Source organism: Helianthus annuus, chromosome 1 (assembly GCF_002127325.2).
Source record: "Helianthus annuus cultivar XRQ/B chromosome 1, HanXRQr2.0-SUNRISE, whole genome shotgun sequence".
Taxonomy (NCBI): domain Eukaryota; kingdom Viridiplantae; phylum Streptophyta; class Magnoliopsida; order Asterales; family Asteraceae; genus Helianthus; species Helianthus annuus.
In genome coordinates this window covers 148,533,495-148,559,349 of record NC_035433.2, presented here as the reverse complement: position 1 = coordinate 148,559,349, position 25,855 = coordinate 148,533,495, and the positions used below count along the sequence as shown (strand labels likewise).

Sequence of the window (25,855 nt, the reverse complement as noted above, 5' to 3'; positions counted from 1 at the left end):
ATGACTGTATTACGATACAAGTCGTGGTGTTTTTAGAATCCGAATGGTGTTTTACACTTTCAAAATAATCAAAATCATTCTAGATGTTAAAACACTATGGTTGTATTTGATTCACGTTGTGGTGTTTTTTGGAATTCATACGGTGTTTTACACGTGCGGATTAACAAAAATGTTGATACGAATTTTATGGATTAAACAATACTTGATACCAGATTTCGAATAATAGAAAGATACCAAATATATGGTTTCCTAAAATCTCTCAAAACATTTATGCAAAGATTTTGTTAATTAAAATGATTATTATTGAAGTTACTCTATTACACTTAATCTCTAATCTATACTATATTATAATGCATGAGGGAGTGGTATTTTAAAATACCCAAAAAAATAAGAACTCCTTCCCTCTTTATTTATAAAAACACCCCTAAAATGAGGGTAACTTTGTCTTTTAAACACTTAGAGTTAATTACTGTTTTCATCCCTGTGGTTTGTCAAAAATCACTATTTTAGTCCATTAGTTTAAAAATTGTGATTTCAGTCCCTGTGGTTTCACTTTCGTAACCATTTCAGTTCATGTCGTAACCATTTCAGTCCCTGTACTTAACATAATAATGGATTGAAATGGTTACGAAAGTGAAACCACGGGGACTGAAATGGTTACAAAAGTGAAACCATATGGACTGAAATCGCAATTTTTTAAACTAATGGACTGAAATAGTGATTTTTGACAAACCATAGGGACAAAAATAGTAATTAACTCAAACACTTATTATATTTTAGTCCCTCATATTATAACACTTAAATCCCTTTATTTTAACAAAATTATGGATAATTAGTTACATTTTTCCCTTTTCACAACAAACTTATAACTCTTTTACATATTTTTGTCATATCTTATAAACTATAATATTTTAAAAAAAATCCAAAGGTATCGTGATGACCTACTCATTTTTGTCTACGTTTCGATAGTTGTCTTGGTCAGTATTGTTGTGCGAATTAAAATGTACAAGTAGATGATGCATTAGTGTACAAGTTATTAAAACAGTGTGTCCTATCACATTTCAAATGCTCAAGACTCTCTACATTGTTGTCATTATTATCAATTTAATAATATTCCAACCCCTTTTCGCTCAGATTTCATTTGATTAAGATTGTTCACCAATTTGTTCTGGCAACTAAATAAAATTTAAAACCTTGCACATACGGGTTTGATGTGAGCTTTGTTCATATTCTGTACGTTTGTGTATTTGGTTGGGTGCACACACTTGCATGGGTTAGCAAGTAGTAAAGTGACATCAAACAAGCTCACTTTTTTTTATATCTAATTGGTTTCATTAAAATAATGTTTTTTAGTTTTCTCCATCTAATAATGTTTTATACCTAATGAACTGGTATGCGACCATAAGGAAAACGAGAAACCTTTAATAGGCTAAAACACACTTGTTTGAATTAGATTATGTCCCCTAAATAATAGAATAACCTTTTTATCGATTTTAGCAGGTTATTTGTATTGCGCTTTTTTTAGTCGAAGATCCATGTGTGTATGCAAAAGATATTGTTACATGTCAATAATATTTTATTTTAAAGGATAAGCAGGTTGAACATTATTAAGCACCAAAAAATAATATCATTTTACTTATACATATTTAATTGCAACCATAAGTGTTGTGCGGATTAAAATGTACAACGATACCTTGTTCGGGTTTGTCCAATTTATCATGTCCTTTTCGGGTTTGTCCAGTTTACACTATTCATTAAAAATGTAGACCTTTATAGGTGTGCTTCTATATTAACTCCTAACATCCTATTTGAATTTTATATGTATACTTATATATATATATAAACTCTTAACATCCTGTTTTTTATAAAAAAAATGAAATTTACAATTGAAGGTAAAGGTCTTAAACATATTTTTGTTGTAATAAAAAATGAAATTTCTACAGTTTTAAAGTTAATTGAATGAGTAATATGTGTATATTTAAAAAAGTTATGAACTTTATAACATTAAACAGTAGTAATAATAGTAGTAAAGAAAAAAGATTAAAAACTTAGCAATTTAACAAAAAATAAACATACTTTACAACTATAACAACTTATATTTTAATTTTTTTATCTTTTAGTGTTATTTTTTATTTAAAAAAACAAAACTTTATAGGTGTAAAACAAACAATTTTTTATTTATTTTGCAATACAAAAAAACATTCTATTTTTAAAAAATAAAATAATGTTTTTTATATAAAAATAAACTTGTAAAATGTAACAAAAAAATAAGGGTAAATTACTTTTCGAGTCCCTGTGTTTTATGTGTTTTAAATAGTTGAGTCCAAAAGCAAAAAGTTTAACGACCTGAGTCCCTATAAGCATTTTCTTTAACCATTTGAGTCCAAATTTCTAACCCATTTAGAATTTTGTTGTTAAATTTTGTTAAATGACCAATTTTTCCCTATAAACACAGGGACTCAAAAAGAAAAAGAATATATAATAAAACGCTTTGCTAAATTATCAATATTTATTTAGTTGAATGTCAAAAACTCAAATATTGTTACTTATTAATCTTGACTTGATTTCAAATATATAATAAATTTAGAATTAGAATATTTATGTTCTATACAATCCCAATTGTCAATAGCCCATATAGGTTAAATTAGGGTTTTAATCGCAGACGAATAGATGAGGGCACAAGGCGAATCACAGACAACCCAAACCCTCTTATCTTTCTTTTTTCACACCTAGGGTTCACATCGCAGGCAAGCTTCTCCAGTTCCGCCCTTCTCCTTCGCGAACCATCCAGACGACTCCCCATAAGATTCTTTTGAGGTAAACTTTTTATATTTTTTTGTGCTTTGTTGTGAATATGTATCATGGAAGTTTTGTTGGCCCTGGTTAGTAATTCATTGTGTACCTTTGCTAAAGTATCAAAATGGTGTTAGTTGTGTACCTGCTCTGTTCTTTAGTTTTCTACGCAGTTATAAATTGCAAGTAAGATTGAGATTTCTCTATATGTGTTGTATCTTTCTATTGAAAGTTGTGACTATTGTCTAACTATTGTTTTGGTTATGGAACCTGTATATGTGAAATTAAGGTTACAATGACTTACAGTGACAAAGGAAACTCTGCCTACCTGTAGACACCAAACTTAAAAACCCATTTTAATTACTCAACTATTTGATGAAGATGATAGTGAGGTTGTTATGGAAATTGGAATTTGAGTTGAATATGATTGAAAAGATGTTTGGGTTTGTTGATCCATTTGGTGAAGATAATGATATGATTTTTAAATGATGATGATGATGATGATGATGATGATGATAATAATAATAATAATAATAATAATAATAATAATAATAATAATAATAATAATAATAATAATAATAATAATAATAAAATATTCTTTTTTCTTTTTGAGTCCCTGTGTTTTATAGGGATAAATTGGTCATTTAACAAAAATTAACAACAAAATTCTAACTGGGTTAGAAATTTGGACTCAAATGGTTAAAGAAAATACTTATGGAGACTCAGGTCGTTAAACTTTTTGCTTTTAGACTCAACTAGTTAAAACCCATAAAATACAGGGACTCAAAAAGTAATTTACCCAAAAAATAATCATGAAATTTTCAATCTTGACAAGATACTTACTAGATTGTGTTGCAATTTTAAGTGATAATAAGTTCAAATTATATACTATTAGTCTCTTATAGATAAGTAAGGGATAATAAGTTCAAACTTTACTCTTATAGTTCAGAATAGTTAATTGCAACAAAGCTTTTTTACTTGACTAGATACTAGATTGTGTTGCATTTTTTTAGTGATTTTAAGTTTAAAAATACTCTTATAGATAATATTAGTTAGTTGAAAAAAGCACTAGGTCATTCAATTTGTTGTTTTATAGGTTCTATATATAGTATAGTTATTCATTAGTTTTTTTAAATTCAAAAAATTTCTTGTTCTTTGGAATTATTGGTTTACAGGTATTTCAATTTTCTGTTGTCTATAACTTTAATTTATTCTTCTATGCTCACACTTATAAATCTAGTTACATGATGTTATTATTTTACACACTTTGGTCTATTTTACTCACTTATTTATTTTTCTCTTACAAATTGATTAAGAATTTGTTATGGATAAGACATAGAGCAAAATGGAAGTTGTGTCAGGTATCTACCTTTCTATCCTATATTATATCTAACGATAACATGATAAATTATGTAACTAAAATACTTAACATTTTTTTAGTTCCCCAAACTGTTCCAGCTACTACTACTGATGTATCAGTTAAAGAGGAGAATAGAGAAGAAACTCGTCCTCCAAAGGATGTAACAATCAAACAGGAAGAGACACAAGAAATTCCGGAGGACACTGATCTTGATGATGACAAATGGTGGTGTGACAATATAGATGACATCCTTCAAATGTTTAACCCGTATGATTACTAAATTGATCTCATGATAATGCAAAGTACTTGACACTTGAGCTTTTAGTTTTCAACTTTTATGTTTAAGAATTATATTTCTTTATTCCTGTGCTACTTTATATAACTTTTATTTATGTTTAAGACTTACTACCTTCGTCCCATTAAAAGTGTCCTACTTTGAATTTTCAAAGTCTTTATTTATAAACTTTGACCTTAAATAATTTTGTTTGTGCTAGATAATACTTGATGAAAGTTATATGATTTGAGTGTGTTTTACAAGTGTTTTTGTCGGGTTAATTTTCATCAAGTTTTATATAACACAAAAAATATATAATTAAAGTCAAAGTTTATAAATAAAGACTTTGAAAATTCAAAATATGACACTTTTGTCGGGTTAATTTTCTTATTCTTATGTTACTTTATTGCATCAATGGTTTCTTGAAGTACTTGATAATTCAAATTTTAAATTTAATAATTACCAGACATGTTTAACACTTTTGACATATATCTACCACAATAATGCTACCATAAATATTATCCGAATAAGAAAACTGCCTGAAATGAGTGCCGCAATGCAAATTGTCGCCCCCGCTGCATCGTGCGGGCACCATACTAGTTTTAATTAAAGACGCATGTACTCACCATATTATTTCTTACACTTCTCACACACTTGCTACTTTTTATAGGATCCTTAATCATGAGATGGATGATATTTAATTTAGTATAAATTAGGAATAAAGTATAATATTTCATAGCTAAATTAAATTAAAACATTATCCTTCTTACTTAAGACCGCGGGGTGTGGGGCGTGGGTTGGGGCGGCGGAATGCCCAAAATGCTGGCTAGACCACATCGGGGTAGCGTTGGCTATGGCGTTGCCCCGCTGGCGTAGGGATTGAGCCTGGCGTGGGGCGGGAACACGCGTCAAAACTTAAACGCGTATCAACACAAATGGCGTGAGCTCAAACCGAGGTTGGATCTGTTTAAAGTTTGCTTCGACCGTGTCCCGGCGGGCAACTTGACCTACGACGATCGAGTGGAGATCGCGAAGATCGAGTACAGGGACTACGGGAATACGGAGTTTAAGTGGTTCCCCACTTTAATACTTACTGTACTTTGTAATTTTTTAATTTTTTTAGGATTTAATAAGTTGATTTTTTTTTATTTTTTAGGATTTAACAAGTAGGTTTTTCTTATTTTTTACGATTTATTAAGTAGGTTTTTTTATATTTTAGGATTGTCTTTTATGAAACTTTTTTTAAAATTACTATAAGTAGTGTTTTTAATATAATTGTCTAAACATTTAAAAAAAGGCGAATTGGAAATAAATAATCTCACCTAACTCAGTTTGGCCGATAAATCCCAAGGCAGTTATTGGTCGATAATAATCCGAACTGGTCAATTTCTTTTGTAAAATAGTCCGCCGTTAAATAGCTTAACGGAGTTAGTTTTTTTTTTTCCGAATTACAAACCGATGTTTTAGGGCTTTTGATCAAAACGAGGATACGGGTTGATTGATGTACAACTTACCTCGAAATGGCTTATTTTTGTTAATTAGAAGTTTAAACACCCGAATTGAAGCACCGTTTTCGTGGGCTGTGGCAGTATTTCGAGGTAAGTTTTACATCAATCAACCCGTATCTTCGTTCTGATCAAAAGCCCTAAAACATCAGTTTGTAATTCGGGAAAAAAAGCTTAACTCCATTAAGCTATTTTAATGGCGGACTATTTTACAAAAAAAAAATGACGAGTTCGGATTATTATCGGCCAATAACTTACTTGGAATTATTATCGGCCAAATTGAGTTAGATGGAATTATTTATTTCCAATTTGCCTTAAAAAAACACATGGCACCCCACGCCGCTCCTACACCCCACTTTTTTGGGTGTGGACTGGTGAAGCTCACATCTACCACGTATCGAGTAATACCTCCAACCAAGCCCCTCCACACCATGTTGGTGTCCAGTCTCTTTAACTTGCTAAAGATTGCATTATAACTACCTTCTAAGTATACTTTTCTTGTAAAGATTTTATCTATTTCGATGATAAGGATGTTGAATTGAACTTTTATAAAGTACATAATTATTAGCTTACCCATTCTACACATATATCAAGGTAATTTAACATGAAATCCCTCAAATTTCCACTTGTGTGGTCAAAATCATATCAAATAATTTGGTAATAATCAAAGTAGCCTTTTGTACTTTATGATAAAAGCTTATAGGCTTATTTTGTGAAACAACAACATGCTTTATAAACAGACTTTCATCTTTTTACATGATACATTGTTTCTTCTTTTCTACTTACATCTTATTTATACTCAGTGTTGTAAAAGTCGGATTACTCGGCCGAGTACTCGGCAAGTACTCGGTCCTCGGACCCCCTCCGAGGCGACTTCCTCCTAGGCGGTCTCAATTAGTCGGCCTCGGGATTACTCGGGAGTACTCGGTGCCTAGTCGGCCTAGTCGGCGCCTAGTCGGATGTAGTCGGCCTAGTCGGTCTAGGCGGTCAACGTGGTTTGCTGACTTTTAATCGGTCAAACTCGGTCAAAATCGGCCTACTCGGCCTTGTACTCGGACTACTCGGCCTTGTACTCAGACTAGTCGGACTTGTATTCAGAATATTTGAACTTTAAAGATGTTTCATTTTAAATTATACTCAGTTGACATGAATTATGCTTATTTTAACACATAAATAATATATAACAATTAATTTTCTTTATATTTACCATGTCCGCGTACTCCCCGAGTACTCTCCGAGTACTCCGATTACTCCCAACTCCCCAGTCGGCCGACTAGAGACCGCCTAGCGACTTTTACAACACTGTTTATACTTAAAATAAACATATTATTCATCTTAACAACAAGAGAAAGAAAAGGAAATTTCTTTGAAAAATCCCTAATAATCATAATCATAATATACAAACCGGTCGCTAACCATTGACTATACAAAGTGAAGGTGGAGTTGAATTCCAGTTAAGCAACTCTTCAATCATTTGCATTACTGCTTTATTTTCTTCATCTATTTCTGGATCACCGGAGCCACCATCCTCCACCACCGTACTTGTTTCCTCCACCGCTCCCTCCTTCCTCTTGCCACCAAGCTCCACTTTCATCACCCAACCCGACCCGGACCCTTTTCCAGGACGTTTCTGCCACACTCCAAAGTGAGAGTTATCACTGTCAAGACGTAAACATGTGAGTGAAGGTGATGGATCTTTGCAGCATTTACGCAGTTTAGCGGCTAAAGTGGCCGCTGGAATCTCTGTCTGTGGTGGTGGAGAGTGGTTGTTGTTGCCGGAAAAGTTCTTGTTGGTGGCCGGAAAGTTTGTTTTTGCACTTTGGCCGTTCATTAAGATGGCTGCTTGATCATATGCTCTAGCTGCTGCCTCTGCTGTCTCAAATGTTCCAAGCCAAATTCTTCTCTTTCTGTTGTAAAACTTGGATAATTAAAATTTGTACATTTGTTTTTTTATTAATAATCTCAATACTTTTTCACAAATGGTGCACATTACCTCTTAAAGATTGTACATTTAAAATATTTATGAGCTTCTAAGAGTACAAAAAGTTATATGTGAATAGCACTGTTTTGTTATCATTTAAAGTTCTTGAAATTAGTAAAAACTATATTAACATAAATGGATAATTCATGTTGATACTAACTTATTAGTTAATGGAAGAATAAAGGATTATATGTATACAAGAACATATAAGAAAAGTATGAAATGAGAATTAATCAAAGAAACAAGGAAATGAAAGTGGAACTTACAAGAGTGGGTGTCTAATCTCAGATACCCAGGAACCCCATTGCCTTTGCCTGACACCTCTGAACTTCTTTGATTGTACCATGATTAATATGTGAAGTTGCTTCATTGTCACAAGGAATTTATAGAAGAAGATATATAAAGTACGAGATCACAGTAGAAGAAGAGAGAGATCATTAAATGTGAAGTACTGTGTATATGGGTATATACATATAAAGCAAATATCGTCTAAAAATGTAAGATACAGTGAGATGGAAACGTGCAAATGAGTAGGTTTAGTGTCTTATAAGTATCTGAGTTCATTTATGTACACTGGCCTATATCAATACATACACATATAATAATATCATGTAAAATGAAATAATCACAATGAATTGTTAATGTGTAATCAAATCCAGTCTAGATCTGGGCATACATCCGCATAGTATAAATGCGCAGGACGCATATACGTACCGTATAAAATGATAACACCGTATATGTAGATGGTAGAATCGTACCATTATCTATACCACCTTACGAATGAACTCTTTGGGATAAAAATGTATTTTTATCACGATTATAAGATACTTAAAGGAGTTGAGCATTTTAAAATGAGGGTTAAATTAGCCTTTTGTCCTTCTATTTAACCTATATATTAGAGTTTATAAAGCAGGAGCTCTAAAATACATTTTGTGTCACGTCACTTGTCTAAAGAAAACATTGCTCAAGAAAACTCTTATAAATAGAGAAGACGTACTAACTCAACAAAGTTCCTTAACGGCTTTGTTTAGCTTTGTCGATAAGCCCTTTCACCTTTTTGGTTTTAATCTTTTCTAGGTTAATAGGCATAATATTAATTATAATTAGTAGGCCGGTTCAAAACTAAACCAAACCGAAAATTTTGGTTTTGGTTACGGTTGAAACTGAATCGAGTTAAATCAAACCAGCTGAGTTGACTCAGATTTTATTTGAGTTAAGCTCAAACTTCATAAATAGCTTGATTTTAAGCATTCGAATTGTGCTCTCATGAAACGCCATCACACGTAATAACTTAAAAAAAAACGACGCAGCGGAAAAAGAGCCTTAAAAATTTCTTTCTCTATTAGACACATTTCTTACATGAAGGCTCAAATACGGAATGTCAAACATTAACTAAAAGAAGTATACAACATTCACTTTCAATTAACACTTTAAGGCGTGCAAGCAGATTCTTGACGCTGTGTTTTAACAGCAAGCAGATTCTTAACGATGTGTTTTAACAGCAAGCAGATTCTTGACGCTGTGTTTTACATGCCTCTCTACAATCATCAATTAAAACAGAAAAAACACAGCCAAGTTACAAGCAGATTAAGACCGAAAACGTATATGCACTTCAAGAACTTTAATCACAACACAAGATATGAATACCTAGTGAAGAAAAGGGGTATCAACAAGCCTTGGAACCGAAATCTGAATGCTTTTGGGGTCCTGTTTTGCGTCGCCAACAGCAAGGGGGAGTAGAGATCGCAGGTTTTATTATGTTTAGGGTTGGATTGGAGAGAGAAAGAGAGAAAATCAAATCAATAATGGAGAGAGAGAGGGAAAATCCCATGAAAGTAGGGATTGCAGTTATCTAATTGATTTAAAAAAACGGTCATTTGACAAAATTGCCCCTATTCATTTAAAACAATCAATTAATTAAACTCAAATATTACAAGATTGCCATTGATTTAATCTCAATCCTTAAACACACCAATCGGATGGACCAGATCGCTTCCTAGACTTTCTAGGAAAAACACACTTTCCGTGCGAACCCTACTCTATATATGGTGAGAGTTGGCTACAAAGTCATATTTTTCTAGAAAGTGTAGGAAGTGATATGATTATGGCATGTGTCATCTAGAGAATTTTAATAAAAGGGTACAATGGTAATTCACTAAACAAGTTATTTTTGAAAAAGATAAATCTAAAACAACAAAATGAGACTTTTAAGGAAACCCTATATCTTATTTATGGAATTGTATCAGTTACGCAGAATCTAACATGCATCATTCTCTTATCCTTCAGATGATTTTTTTTTTTTTTTTTTTGCATATTGCGGATCAAAAATGTCGATGTCTAATGCAATGATTGATTGTGATCATGGTAAATGCATCCTGATTTAGTTGTTCAACATGCCAGTATTTGATTAAGTTGTTTTTTTTTTTTTTTTTTTGCATGTGCATGTATTCTTGACATTGTGTTTTGTTTGTTTTATGGTTTCTTCACACGTAACACACCAGCTTATCGTTCTTGAACAATTTCTTGACGTTGTGTTTTACCAGTTATAGGTTTACTCATTATGTGTTATAGCAGTTTATGTTTTATGAAGGACGCATTTTTGTGTTTATTGACGTTGTGTTTTACAAGTTATTGGTTTCTTCACAATGAGTTTTATCAGTATGTTTTTATTGACTGTTTCTTCACAGTGTGTTTTTCTTCCCAATGTGTTTTATCAATGTGTTTTTCTTCACAGATTCGCTGCAGTGTGTTTTATTAGTGTGTTTTTCTTCATACTTTCTTCGCAGTGTGTTTTTCTTCACATGTTTCTGGTCCCATTAGATTTTTTTAGCAGTTTCTTCACAATGTGTTTTATCACTAATATAAAACACAATACTTGATAAAAAAACAAAATTGAACTTCGATTCTCGTCCCTAAATAAAAACAAATCAAACTCCAATTTAGTAAATTTCAGATTTTAAACACAATCAACTCTTTTATATTCAACTTCATTTATGGAGATTTTGTTTAATGCGGTGAGAGAATGTGGAGAGAGTTCTACAAGAAAGAATGAATGATGGTTGTTTCTTTTTCTAAAACATGCTCAATTACCAAAATGCCCTCAATCAATTAAATCAATCATTAAATAAAATGCATATATTATAAAAATGCCACTCATCTAATCTCAACCATTAAAACCACTCATCCAATAGCCCAAAACACTTCCTACACTTTGTAGGAAAAACACACTTTGTAGAGGAACCCCACCCTATATGTGTGTGTATATATATATATATATATATATATATATATATAGAAAAAGTGTATTGTACAAAATGGCTTAACGTACACTACGTACGCGATTTGAAATCGCATGTTATAAAATAGCATGGATGAAATCGCATGTGATAGTTTTGATGAAATCGCATGTGATAATTTTGATGAAATTGCATGTTGGTTTTTTGTAGCAATTTCGCATGTGATAATTTTGATGAAATCACATGTTGGTTTTTGTAACAATTTCGCATGTGGTAATTTTGATGAAATCGCATGTTAAAAACCAACATGCGAAATTGTTACAAAAAACCAACATGCGATTTCAATGTGGGATGAAGATCTGACGGCTGAGATGATCACGTACGTAATGTAGGATAAGGGCTCTTGTACGTTAACCTAACTATATATATATATATATATATATATATATATATATATATATATGGTCAGGATTTAGGGAAACCGCTGAAAAGTGTGAGAACAGTGAGAACGCTTATGGATCGTCCGATCAAAACAATCTATGGGCTAGATTGGCGCGGTGGCATTTCCGTAAATAACATCAATTTTATTACGTGGACGTGCTTCATTAAGGGTAAAAAGATTTTTTACTACTCAAATTCAAAAAGCCAAACTAAAATGAGAACACGCCATTCAAAACGAATAAAACGCCATTAATACAAAACGCCAAAGCTTAATAATAAAACGCGTTGCTGACTTACAGGTAGAAGAAACAAACAGTAACTGAAAGTCAATTATTAACATTTATTAGAAGAAATTCTCTTCTAAATTACGCGCCAAAAACATCATTATATAAACGACGTTAACATTGCTTCCATAATCACTTCCATCCATCATTCTGAACACATCTTTTACCAAAACGCCTAGTTTAACAAAAATGGCAACCATTGTTTCATGGAGATACACCCTGAGAATCAGAAGAATCGTCATACGTTTTGACAACAGAAGAAGGGTGTTTGTTAAGACAATCAAAGCAATTTTGAAAATGGAAGAAGAGGTACAGAGGGGTATCATATCGCTTGGAATCCCTCTTAATCTTATGAGAAGATTAACCAGGAAATTTGGACCAAGCAAAGCAAATGCAAAAATGGACCCAGTCATCACATCATGGCGTTTTGATGAAGAAACAGATATGGTGACCGTTATATGTGACAACGAAGCGCAGGAAGACTACATGTTTGAAGACATCATGACCAATTCATGGAAGAGTTACACAACGCCGCATGTTTGAACACAGACATGGATATAAAAATAACATTGATGCAGGACATGTTCAAATGGAGGCTTCAAAATCTTCAATAACAAGAAGCCAATGAAAGTGAAAGTGATGACTTGGATGAGAGACTAGAATAAGACTCCGAAGAAGAAGACGAAGGAAGTGATGAATACTTCTCAGACAAAGTCCCTTCTGACGAGGAGTTTTAATTTTTTTTGTTTTCTTTTGTGTAATTTTTTTTCAAATAATAAAATACTATATTTCTCTCATTAGTTACAAAACGCCAAAAAATACCAGAAAAGCCATTGAATACAAAACACCAAATAATAAAAACTATTTTTCCTGTATAAATTTTTCTCTGTTAGTGTATTTTATCATCTTGGTCTACAAAACACCATTAAATATAAAAACGCCAAACTTGGAAGATGGGACGTCTTACACCCTTAACAGATAAAGCTGAACAAAACTGTAAATAAAGACACTAACTGAAAGGACGGTTACTTTATCACTAGCATTTATTATAATAAAATACCGCCTAAACTACGCGCGAAAAACATCCTGTAAAGAGAAACGTCTCTGCACAATCTATTGATCATACCTAAAAACAATGCCATGTTTCCTAGAAACCACTCACTTTAAAACACCAACAAATAGTTAAAAAAACCACAGATGGAAAACCTCGTTTCTTAGATATTCAGTATTGTTCTGCATGAAGTTTCACTGAATGAATTCTTACCTGGGATGGGTATCTCTATAAGTTTTTGCTGAATGAGATGGACAATATTCAAGAAAAAGAGACTGATAACAGTGATATGTCATTTTGTGTGCTTTGTTCTTGATGGATATATCGATGGCATGCAGGGATCGATACAAATGTAAATGCTATTTTGGACTCCATGATCATAATAGCATCCACACTGGCATTGATCTTCAACCACATGTCACCAAACAACAATAGATCACACCAAAATACAGGATGCCACTAATCAGCTTCGTCTAAAGATGGGCGTTATGTAGGAAAATCGGCATCTTTCTAAGGTATTCAAAGGTTCAAGGCACAAAAAATTCAAGAAGAAGAGGCTGATGACAGTGAAGATTTGGATGAGAAATTAGATTAGCATTTTTAATTTCTTTTTTTCATTTTCTATATATATATTTTTTGTTTTTAGGGGATCATTTTCCATTGTTTCTATCTAATTCTCCACTAATAAAATACATCATACCTGTAAAAATGCTTATAAAATGCCAAAAACTACAAACACCAAACGCCTAATAGTATAAAAACTGTGAGAATAGATACTGGCAAAGCACGTTGTTGCTATATAAAACGCAAAAAATGCCAAAACTAATAATGAAATTACTTTAACAAATTATTATTAAAAACTCCAATAATTGACTAAACGCCATTAAAACAATGTATAAAACAACGTGCCATCTTTATCTAAACGAGATTAAAAACAAAACGCCAAATCCTGAAAAGATGGGAAGTGTTACAGCCTTAACAAATGAAGCTGAACAAAACAGTAACTGAAACGACGGAAAACTTTATTACTAACATTTATTATATTAAAAGTCACGCCATCGTAATTGAATTTATTTATCTTTTCAAAACGCCATAATTACTTGTCACATTATAGGCATGCATCCTACATAGCACGACAATTGATACACAAAATACACATCAAAAATATTACTGACGTTTTTTACCGCTAAAAACATATACCTACATGGCGCCAAAAAAAGGCTCATTATATAAGTGCAACAACTAAACAAAGCTTGACACTACACACATTCACTTAACACGCCACACATTGTCTAAACTCCATACAATTTAAAAAAATGTCTCAGGTTATTGCATGGAGGTTTGAGAGGTCAGAGAGACGTTTCGTCTTAAAGTTCTTTGACAGGAGAAGGGTGAAAGTCAAGACAATCAAGGCCATACTTAGTATGGATAAAGCCATTCAGAGGGATATTCTAGTCCTTGGGATTCCAGTGGACTACGATTATGAAAGGACTCGAACGGTAATAAGAAGATTAAATAGAAAATTTCCAGCAGATGATGATTATGATGATGATGTTGACGATACTGATCTATCAAAAATTACCAGTTGGAGTTTGGATGAACAATCAAGAATGGTGAACGTGAGCTATCAACACGGGGTGGATTAGTCATTGACAATGGACGAAGTGCTAAACACAGTCAGACTACATCTTCTTGAACAGCTATGTGATTTAGCACATTCGAACAATGCAAGATCCAGCGTTGTGAAGACATTTAAGTATAGGATGCAACAAAGAAGAGACGAGATTATGGCGTTATACGCCGATAAACAAGATGATGATGAGTCTAATGAGAGTGATGAACAAAGTGATGGTTACATCTCTGATATAATACCATCCACAGAAGACTATTAGTTTTTGTTTGATTTCGTCTTAGTTGTACTCTTTTAAATTACTAATGAATTTAACAACGCCATGAATGCCAAGATATTTACCTTTATGACATATATGAACTGTTGAAATCTACAAAAACGCCTAATGAATTTGGAAACACCATAGACGAAAAGAAGTTATAATTACTAATTGATGTTAATAAATTTGTGGACGCCATAAACGCCAAAAAATTTACTATGCAATCCAAAAAAACAATAAAATGCCAGGTAGTTATTGAATCTAATTAAACGCCAAAAAATCTTACAGGCCAAAAAAATGAAGCGGTGTTGTGAGACGCATTGAAAAAAAAGAATATAAAAGGACAAAAAAGCTCATCCGTCCTTCGTTGTATCACGTGCCACGTGTTGGGGCGTTTATTTATTTATATATTTTGAATGTGGAAGTATTAAAAGGCATATTAAACTTAAAATGGATTAATTAAGGACACGAATGGATGTAGGTAGGGGTCGGATGAACACATGGCATATATAGATTGGATGTTTTGAAGGTTGATAGATACATTTACTTATATCGTGATGTATTATATTTAATTTTATTCGATACATTCTCTTCATGGCATTGAAGAAGTTAAAATCAAAGAAATGTAAAACAAAAAAATAAGATGGACAATTCGATCGTTTTTATCGATACAATTTGACCTCAAAATTAGTTTGTCCATGGCTAAACAATATTAAATTAAATAAAGTAAACAGAAACTAAATGTTTCATTTAATATTTTAAGGAGATTTTAGAAGATTTTACCCGGGACCGGTCCAAGCTCTAGTTAGATGAGGCTAGGGCTTTAGGTCCCTAAATCTTTAGGGCTTCGATTTTCATAAAAAGGTTATATGTGTAACATTGGGCTGGGTGTATGAGGTTGTGCAGATCAAGGTGGGAGAGGAACAATCAAACATTAAGGTTATGTGGCCAAAAGAGTAGAACGGCTCATTTATCATTGTTTACAATTACAAGAAATAATCATCGGGCAAGAGACGAAGGTTGTGTAGCGGCAACTATGAAGTTCCAATTTAGATGCCTCTTACTCTAAATTGATGATGAAATAGAAGGCTTCGATTTGATTCAGTATTAAGGTACATTAATCATTGATTCATTGTAACTCATGACAAATGTGATTGAAATCTGTGATATAAGCCCTGATTCTTTAATTGTATGATTGAGGTTTGTAATATACTTTTCTACTTGTTATATTCGTTAATTGCATGATTGAGGTTTGTAATATACTTTTCTACTTGTTATATAGTATGTTAAAAGACCTTAATTAAAATTTATTTGCTAGTTGAAATTACTTTGCTGATTAAATTTCATATGCTGATTGAAACATTTTTACGCCCTAATTGAAACTTCTACACTACACCCAGTTCTTCGTGTTGTGAGACTGCAAGTCTACAACAGGTTTTTGTTTTTTTTTTTTTTAATCCAGAGAAAGGCCTCAAATTTGTAACAAGCTTTGGGCCACCAAAATGGTTGAGTCGGCCCTGATTTCGCCAATGATATACATACTTAAGGGACATATTGATTGTTAGGGGTTAATTTTTAAAACTGTGGATCACATATCCTTAGATTGGCCTGGATCACTGATCCTTAACAGATGGTGCCGGAAGTCTGAGGATCACGGATCCTTATTTATTGTACATGTTAACTAACAATTGTATCCTTGTTTTGAACTTGTATTCGCAAGTGTATAACGACTTGAACCCGGTCAATGCTGGAATTTCGGGGAATATGCTTCCTAATTCGCGCGAGCTGAAGAACATGTAGCCGTTATAGGGTTAAACGTGGGAGCTTCCTTCATTTTCGCTTAGTTAGTTAACTAGCTAATTTAGAATGTATACGAGAGATATTGAGCTTGATTAGACACAAGACACTTGCACATTTTGCTACTCTCGAAACTGCTCTCAAACACTAACACTAGAACTCAGTTGTAACTAGGGATGAGCATTTGGTATCAAATCCCAATCCCGATCCCGATCCCAAAAATACCGTACCAATTTTTTTTGGTACCGAAAACGGTATCCACTGTTTGGCATTTTCGGTATCGGTATTTTCGGGATCGGTATCGGTTCGGTATGGTACCGGTAAAATACCGAATTTTACCTTCAAATACCGCTACCGTACCGATACCATACCGATACCGTACCATACCGACATATTTCGGTATCGGTACCCAATTTTGGCGAAATTCGGGATCGGGACGGTATCGAGACGGGATCGGGATTTTCTCATCCCTAGTTGTAACAAGCTCAATATCATCCGAAGTTGTAATCTTTATTGTTCAATATAGTTGATAGTGATAGTTTTCACTATCCGAGATTTTTATGCCGCCGATCTACTGGTGGTCAAGGGCTTTTCCTCGTACAAATCTCTGTGTTCATCATTTCATTCATCACGCAGTCATATTTTTCATTGTTCATCATTCTCTGCATTCCATCCATATTTGACCATACGTTTGTTTATCATTCAAGCACACTATCTCACAAAATCAGATTTAGTTATATTATCCTTTGTTTGATTTTTGACAAAAAAAACATTAATGATAAGGTGTCTCCTCTTCATCCAAATATGAAAGGTTCAAGATGCAAGTATGAAAGGTTCAAGATGCAAATATGAATGATTAATAAAAGTAGTTTAGAATTAGAAGTCATTTAAAATAAAATCTATCTAATAAAAGTAGTTTAGAATTAGAAGTCATTTAGAATAAAATCTATCTAATGAAATATCCAACTAAACTCCAACTTTTTTATAATAACCTTATGTTAGAGCTGTATATGTACACAAAATAATTGCAGTAATGACCTATGGTTGTCCTTTCTTTGGTAGGTCTCCCCGTCCCCCTATTCTAAAAAATATAAAAATAATTGAAAGCTAAAAAAGGGGAAATGTACGTGTTTGTGAAAGACAATATTGCAATAAAAGTCCACCTACATAAAGTGTAATATTCAAGTATTTATTTGGCCTTCATAACCACCATGAGTAAATGAGCTAGACCATGTTGGAGCTCATCAAGACTTGTGTCCCCTTATTCTTCATTAATATTGTAATCAAACTATGGCCATGTAGTAAAGTTCTTAAAAGACATTGAACGTTGTGGTGCCAATTTTCCTAATTACACACATCTATATTTATCTATGTAGGAGAGATTTTTAAGAAAAATATTAATATAAAAAGAAACAAAAGTAATCTACACTCTACAATAATGAGATTAAGGGTTAATGGTGATAATTATTTTAAACTATTTTAACTTTGGTTTAAATATTAGAACAACATTATGGAGATTTTGGTGTTATTAGGACTTTATTATCAAGTAAAAGATATGCTCTAATTTAGTAATGATTTCTTGTAACATTACACCTCTAACAATGTAACTTCCTTCTAACACTTCTCTCCTTACACGATACCAAATAATTTATTGTGTCAAGTTTATTGAATATATTTTAGTGTACATTTTATTACATAAGGTTTGTTGCTTTTATTTAGGATTTAATTGTTTTTTTCATAGCTTTTAAATCATACTAGGTTTGTTAACGGTCGTGCGTTGCTGCGAAACGGAGCAAATGATAATGTAAAATAAACATTATATATAAATGAAGCATGTTGTTTAGAAAGCCAAACCGTTAGAGTTGGTTTAGTTTATCATCGTATCGTTTTAAGATACCAAATAAATACTCTATTTTGAATATGACTTTGTTTTTAACAAAACTAATACCGTAATGTCCAGAGAATAAGTAAACACAACTACGTATTTATGTTAATAGAAAAAAGATTAATGAATGTAAGTTACTAAAGAAATATCAAATTAATTAATAAAGGAAATATGACTTAAAAAATAATGATTAATTATAAAAAATAAAATATATTAAAACTTAAAAGTAAATATAATAAAACTATTATAATATTAAAATAATAAAGGGTTAATGGATTTAAACACCCCCAACTATCGTCATTTGGCCGATGGCACTCTCAACTTTTACTTTGGCTCAGACCACTCCCAACTTAACACATTGATTGTCATGGCACCCCCTCGTTAAATAATCACTAACCAGGTTAGTAAATTTAGCCTACGTGTCAATTTTATCTGATGTGTCATGTATGATGTGTCATTTAAATCTGATGTGGCCAATTATTTTTTTAAAGAAATCTATATAATAATTACATGTGCACAAACAAGTACACACAGCCAATCTCCCCTCTCACTTTCCCCAAAATCTCAATCTCCAGTTCTCCACCACCATGGACTCGCCGGAAAACCCCAACGGCAAGTCTCCCCGGTCACTCCAAGGCCCCCGTCCGGCACCCCTCCGAGTCCACAAAGACTCCCACAAGATCCGCAAACCACCCACCACAACACCAACACCACCACCAACAACCACCACCCCACCCCACCACCACCCCACCCCACCACCACCACCACCAACAACAACAACAACTCCAGCCACCGGTCATCATCTACACCGTCTCCCCAAAGGTAATCCACACAAACCCAAATGAATTCATGACTCTAGTCCAACGTTTGACCGGCCCATCAGCTCCATCTCCGGTGGGCTCGTCGTGGTAATTATTCTGATAACGTTCAGATTGATCAAAGAAATGACACCCTGAGTGTTAAGTTGGACAAAAATCTGATAAATCACCTCATAATTTGTTGACGTGGCACTCAATCTGTACTGTCTCTCTGTCATTGCGCCGCCGCCGTGTGCGGCGGCTCCCTTTCCTCCGATCTGCAACGTGAAGGTGGAGGTGAAGGGTGGTTCGGGGTCCGTGGGTGTCGGAGGTTTCGTCTCCGGTAACCGAGAAGATGATGTTGGTTGTGGCTGGGATGGTTGTGGTGGTGGTGAGAAAGGGGGAAGGAGATGATGTTGGCGGTGGTGAAATGACAGAGAGACGGTGGTGAAATGTTGGGGAAAGACCTGATTAGCAGAGGGGGGAGGTAACGGTGGTGCCATCGCAGAGGGGGGGGAGGTGGTGGTGGCTGGGTTGGTTGTGGCGGTGGTGAGAAAGGGGGAGGGAGATGATGTTGGTGGTGGTGAAATGTTGGGGAAAGAACTGATTAGCAGAATTAGAGGTGAAGAGGTAGAACGGAAGACAAAGATGATGGGTCAGCATGTCACCATTTTTTGTGTCACTTTACATAGATTAATGTCACATTTTTCTTTTTATATATTACCTGTTATTGCCTTCACCTAGACAACACATGCCACGTTGGACAGATTGATGACACCTCATAAAAAACAGGCCATGTCACCATGCCACGTTGGACAAAATGGCTACGTCAGCAAAAAGAACTAACCCAGTTAGTGTTTATTTAACGACGGGGTGACACAGCAACCCAATTGTTAAGTTGAGAGTGGTGGGAGCCAAAGTCAAAGTTGAGAGTGTCAGCGGCCAAATGACAATAGTTGGGGGTGTTTAAATCCATTAACCCAATAATAAAATATGAAAAAACTATATATTATTATAAATTTAAAATCACTATGCATGGCCTTTCGTCAACTTATATATATATATATAATGGAATAGACAAAAGGGTGAAATGAATCGTTACCATTCCATGTCTTGTTTGATTACTATGTGAGAATGAAATAAACCATTACAATGTGTTGAGTGGCGACAGTGGCGGTAGCAAGTAGTAGTGGTGGTGGTGGGTGGCGATGGTGATGGTCGGTGGCTATGATGAAGCATGTAAAAGGGAATGAAAAGAAAAAAAGCAGGGCAGCGGATTGAATGAATTTGGTGTGTTTAGAAAGAATGAGAATCTTTGTTAGGTTGATTTTATTTCATTAACCAACAAACTGTCACACCCTCAAATTCCACCTGCAGAGTTTACCGGGAGACGCGTGACAAACCAGGATCATTGCCATTAGTTACGTTAAACGACCACTAAATGATCTTTTGAAAAACCATGTTGCTTAATAAATGAGAAAATATTGTTTTAAAGTTCAACGTATATGTGAAAGTGTAAACTAAATAAATGTTTAACCGTTATATGCACAAAACAACGCGCCCAAAAGACCATGCAATAAAGTACTAAAAGTACTAAAAATAGTTAAATGTTTGATAACAATGTGACTCCCTGAGATGCCTAAAATCAGGTGCATACCAATTAACATGCGAAAGCTTGCTAAAAAAGTGTCAACACAAGGTTGGTGAGTTTACAAGTTTCAGTTGTAATAAATGTTTTCCAGAAAATGTGGAGTTCAATTATATAATTAGGTAGCTTGTCTGTTTACAAGTTACCAAACATTTTGAACCGAAGCTGACTGATATGTGTTCAATGCCTTCAACCACGTCTATCATAAACAATGGTGCAAATGTTAAGTCAGTATTACTCTCTTTCGATTGACTAGGGGCATGTAGTAACCGGAAGGGTGAATACCGTTAACCTAAATTTCAGCAAGAGTATTCTACCTATTAGGCCAAAGCATGCTTCCCAAACTCAAAAGAACTTTCGATCACTTTGGTTTAGTCAAAGTTCTGTTTCAGAACAATCCAAGATATAATTAAACCACTGCTATACTAATACCTACTTTATGCATAACATGATTCAACCTTCCCCTTTTTCGAAATTCAAAATATACTTTTCTCAATGGTTTTATACTTATTTTATTTATCCCCTTTCGTATATTTTTTACCATACTATCCATGTGTGAAATCTCAAAACGTCATCTGTAAGGAAGACACTACTCTTTTCCCAAAATGGGAGTATTATCATCAAGATAGGAGTGATTCCCTTACCTTGACGGTCAACTCCGATTCTCTCTCTTTTACACAAAAATATATAGAGAGATTTTCACCAACAAGTAGGGAGTGATTTCCTTACCTCGGTGATCATACCAATTCTCCTTCCCCGAAGAAATCTTATCCTTGAGTTAGGAGTGATGTCCACGTCTCAATAGAGAGATTTAAATCGCAACTCGACCAACTTCACGATAACCACTCGATTAAGTCTTTTACGTAAACCTTTTATCATTATGTCAAATTATCTACTTATGCATGAATCTTAAATCGCATTGTTTTATCAAACGTATCTTAACCCTACAATCCATTTACGTAAATTACATGTGTGGTAATCCCATTCATGCCTTAAAAATTTTCTTACCTGATTTCCTAAAGTCTTATAATGTGCTACCTATCAGCCTAGTCGGTTTAATGAATTCCTTGTCCACGAAAGTTTTTTTTTTTTTTTTTTTTTGATCTAATTACTAAAACATACTCACATTATACTTAATACTAAAGACATTTTATTCCCAATAGGGAACCAAAGAAAAATTCCTTTCACATATGTATAATTCTTAAAGATGTCACTTCGTTAACCTCACCTAGTTTCTAAAACGTAATCAACCCATAGTCAACCTAACCAATGAACACAACCCTATCCATACACCCTCGAGACTTTGATTCACAACAATAGACCCCAAACTTAGAACTAGCTCCCCTACCAGTAATTCTATCAACGCCCTAGAACGAGAATGAAACATCCAAGACCCTTACAAACCTCGAATATACCCACAACCCACGAACTCCGGTAAGAACCGCACCTAGGCAACCTTCCAACGCCCATGATCGATAACCCACTCGTACACCATGCCATGTGCACCAAGTATCGAACCCATGGATATTTAGTCAGAACCCGACACCACACCATCAGACTACCATCCAATCAACCTATCGCAACCATACCCCCGGTCAACCCAATTCCCTAAACATACTCTAGACATAGTAACCCAAAACATACCGCCGATGCCAACGAAACTTGACTATCTGTAAGTACATTTTGCTAAAAATACTTTTCAAAACCAAGTTTTCCACGAGAATTCCAAGCACAACTTTTTCTCATTTTGATGTAAAGTACTTTCAATAAAGTAAGATCACTACTTAAAACTTTTCTCAAAACCGCTAATACGAAATTCTAAATCTAAACAAGTGGGCATGAAGAATTCATAAGATCAGACAACTTACGACGTATACACATGCAAATCATTATACACGTTTCAACCTATGCAATCAATATTTCATTACCATTTTACACATACCATTATTCACATTTTGAGTTACACTCTCAAAACTATATGCTAAACTTATATGTACCTTATCTCACTTATACTTCAACTTATACATGCTAATCTTATATGTATTTTTCATCAATCATACTCAAATTCATAGATTCTCACTACGTGGTAGTCATACGTGAAATCTATACATGGGCACAACCCGAGTGGTTTGCCTATGTTAAAACACGCGCATACTTAAATACAATCATATATATATATATATATATATACTAAATTCTTCATACGTTATCGCACGCACATCCTCACTGGTAATGCTAAAATTCACCCTTGACCCACACACTGCTAGTACAGACTATGCGGATCATGCAATGACGAATATAATCACGAGTGCACACGGGATTATAATGGTAGGCGCATGAAAACCCTAGTAGGTTCTACGGTGTGTCGTAACATGGAACGTAACATGACACCGAATAGCGAAACAAACGTAACATGGTGGATACGCCAATGGTACTTCCTATATATAAATGCTCCTACCATGTTAACCAAACTTTCGTAAGACGTGCCATGTGAAATTCGGTGTTATTCGGACCTTAGTAAAGACAATCATTTAACAACAAACTATGGTACCTCATAATCCTTTCCTCGATTGTACCTAAACTCACTTTGAAACACTTGATACTCAGTTCGTCTATAACGAAATCTCATTCCCAAAATCGCTAGCCGCAACGTCTACACTATCACAAACATCCCTTAACGCTTTACGATCACATTTTATCCAGTACTTTTGCTATTCTTACCCCCCCCCCCACGTATAACTTTTAACTCGCTCATTCATCCCTAGGCCAGAGTCATCCCAAAACCATTCACTCAACGATCCGTTTAAATCTTATCTGTGGTAACTCGATTTAAAACGCCCCATCCATTTTAGCAAATATCCTCACAAACTCGATTCAGCCAAAGACATTTTAGAAATTGTATTTCATCCTTTATTACACTCAAACACCAACTAGTCGGCCCATTTATCGTCAAAACGTTTTGAAAACCATGAATATTTACCATCCTATGTTCTCACAAATAAACATTTTTCTACAACTCGTGATTTTACTAATATGCCTTAGAACCAATAGGACTTTTCTTACCAACTACAGCATGGGCCGCCACATTACATCAAATTACGTCCCATTTATACTAAAACTTTTTCACTCCTTAGGTCTCATTTATTAAAACACTTCGTTTACCGAGTTGCGCACTTAACATTGTCTATATACACATAGGACTGTTCATGAGCCGAGCCGAGCCAGGGTAAGCTCGGGCTCGGCTCGATTATAAACCGAGCTGGCTTGGCTCGAATTTGAAACCGAGCTGAAAATTTAAGCTCGGGCTCGGCTTGGTTTTAAACCGAGCTGGCTCGGCTCGGCTTGGTTTGGCTCGATTTTATAAAGAAAAATATAATATATAACTCTCAAAATTCAGTGGCCTAAAATATTATTCAATAATTCAAAAAAAACATATTCAAAAAAAGTTTATCCTAATACATTACAAGTTAAAATCATGTTTAACAACGAAAAGTAAGTTTTACAATTTTAATGAAATACAATATTAGTTCATTAGTAAGGTAATTAAGATTCAAATATGCCATGGATATCAAATTACAAGCCTAAATATATATAAATAATAACAAGTTTTTTTTGTAATATATTATAATGTATATAAAAATAAATATATTATGAAGAAAATAATCCGAACTAAGCCGAGCTGAGCTACCAAGCGAGCCAAACCGAGCCAACTCGGCTCGTTACGAGCCGAGCCGAGCTGGCTCACTTTCTAACCGAGCCGAGCTCTCGGCTCACTTTCAAACCGAGCCATATCGAGCGAGCTTTTTTCGAGCTAAATCCGAGCGAGCTCCGAGCTGCGAGCTTTTTGGACAACCCTATATACACACATACACGTTTTACTAATTTTTACACATACCCATAGTTGAGGTCTCAAATCACCTTAGTCAAACAAATTAGTTTTACAAACCTGTCTTTTATCACTCAAAATTAATTCGCGTATGCCCAATCAACCATAAACTACCAATTTAGCCAAAACTTTGGAACCATGTATCTTAACGTGCTTATACATAAACGCCGCATAGACTTTAAACTTCAAAATTCTCAATCTTAGCCATACATCTTAACCGATTACCACCCGCATCGAACCACCAAATTACCATCATACTTCAAGTCTTCCTCTTGAATAAATTTCGGGACGAAATTCCTAAAGTAGGGGAGGCTGTAACGCTTCGCATTTTCATACTTTCCCTATTTAGAAAACACATTTGTATTTCTATTTTTAGAAACTCGTAGTCGTATTATACTCGTATTCGTTTCCAACTTTGAAACCTGGGACTTTGATCGTAATAAAATTCCATGCTTTTTACATATGTATTATACATACAATCAATCGTTAATTATGTGTTTACTTACAATCTAATACTTGTTATACATTCTAAACGCTATTCACGCATTCACGATACACGAATTATACTTACATACGCTTTCCATACTTGAAAACATGTTAATTTACAAAGTTTTAGAATAAAATGAGGTGTGGTGCTACGCGACGCCTAACCCCATTTGGCTTGGCGGGGTGCCAAGCCCTTTATTCTGCAGAAAATGGTTTCAGCTCCAAGGATTGGCCATTTCTTCCACCTCTCTTCTTCCTCATTTTCACCTTCTTTAACACTAAACCCTACTTCACCATTATAATACCAAGCCTCCATCACCTCATTTTCACTTTTCCAACTCTCCTACACTCTCAAATCAGTTACAAATCCAAGTTCAAGGCAGAATTATCTAATGCCAAAAGTGAGCATTTACTATTCTTTATCTTTTCTTCACCTTTTCTTCCACTAGAAAGCTTGAAACACCTCTCGGAGTTTTTCCATAAGTTTACAATGGTAAACTATGGTGGAACATCACCATTTTGAGGTCCAAACTTTCTGTTTT

The 25,855-nt window shown here is 34.2% G+C and overlaps 1 protein-coding gene and 1 long non-coding RNA gene across 2 annotated transcripts; one reads left to right on the top strand and one right to left on the bottom strand.

Annotated features, from left to right (window-relative positions):
• The first annotated feature begins 2,622 nt into the window (after positions 1 to 2,622).
• On the top strand, positions 2,623 to 4,569 carry LOC110941069. The gene is made up of 3 exons (XR_002593795.2): positions 2,623 to 2,817; positions 4,110 to 4,154; positions 4,234 to 4,569. It is a non-coding gene; the product is annotated as an uncharacterized LOC110941069 (long non-coding RNA).
• A 2,672-nt stretch (positions 4,570 to 7,241) lies between these two features.
• LOC110884445 (ethylene-responsive transcription factor WIN1) lies at positions 7,242 to 8,368 on the bottom strand. The gene is made up of 2 exons (XM_022132158.2): positions 8,180 to 8,368; positions 7,242 to 7,839 (listed from the first exon to the last, which is right to left on the bottom strand). The coding sequence occupies exons 1-2, from the start codon at positions 8,281 to 8,283 to the stop codon at positions 7,344 to 7,346; spliced, it is 600 nt and encodes a 199-aa protein (XP_021987850.1). The 5' UTR covers positions 8,284 to 8,368; the 3' UTR covers positions 7,242 to 7,343.
• Positions 8,369 to 25,855: the final 17,487 nt, after the last annotated feature.

Bases quoted from the DNA above. Each gene is read 5' to 3' on its own strand.
- LOC110884445 (XM_022132158.2), bottom strand. From the start codon at position 8,283: ATGAAGCAACTTCACATATTAATCATGGTACAATCAAAGAAGTTCAGA. The intron at 7,840-8,179 runs GTAAGTTCCACT...GTTTTACAACAG, and splicing joins GAGATTAGACACCCACTCTT to AAAGAGAAGAATTTGGCTTG.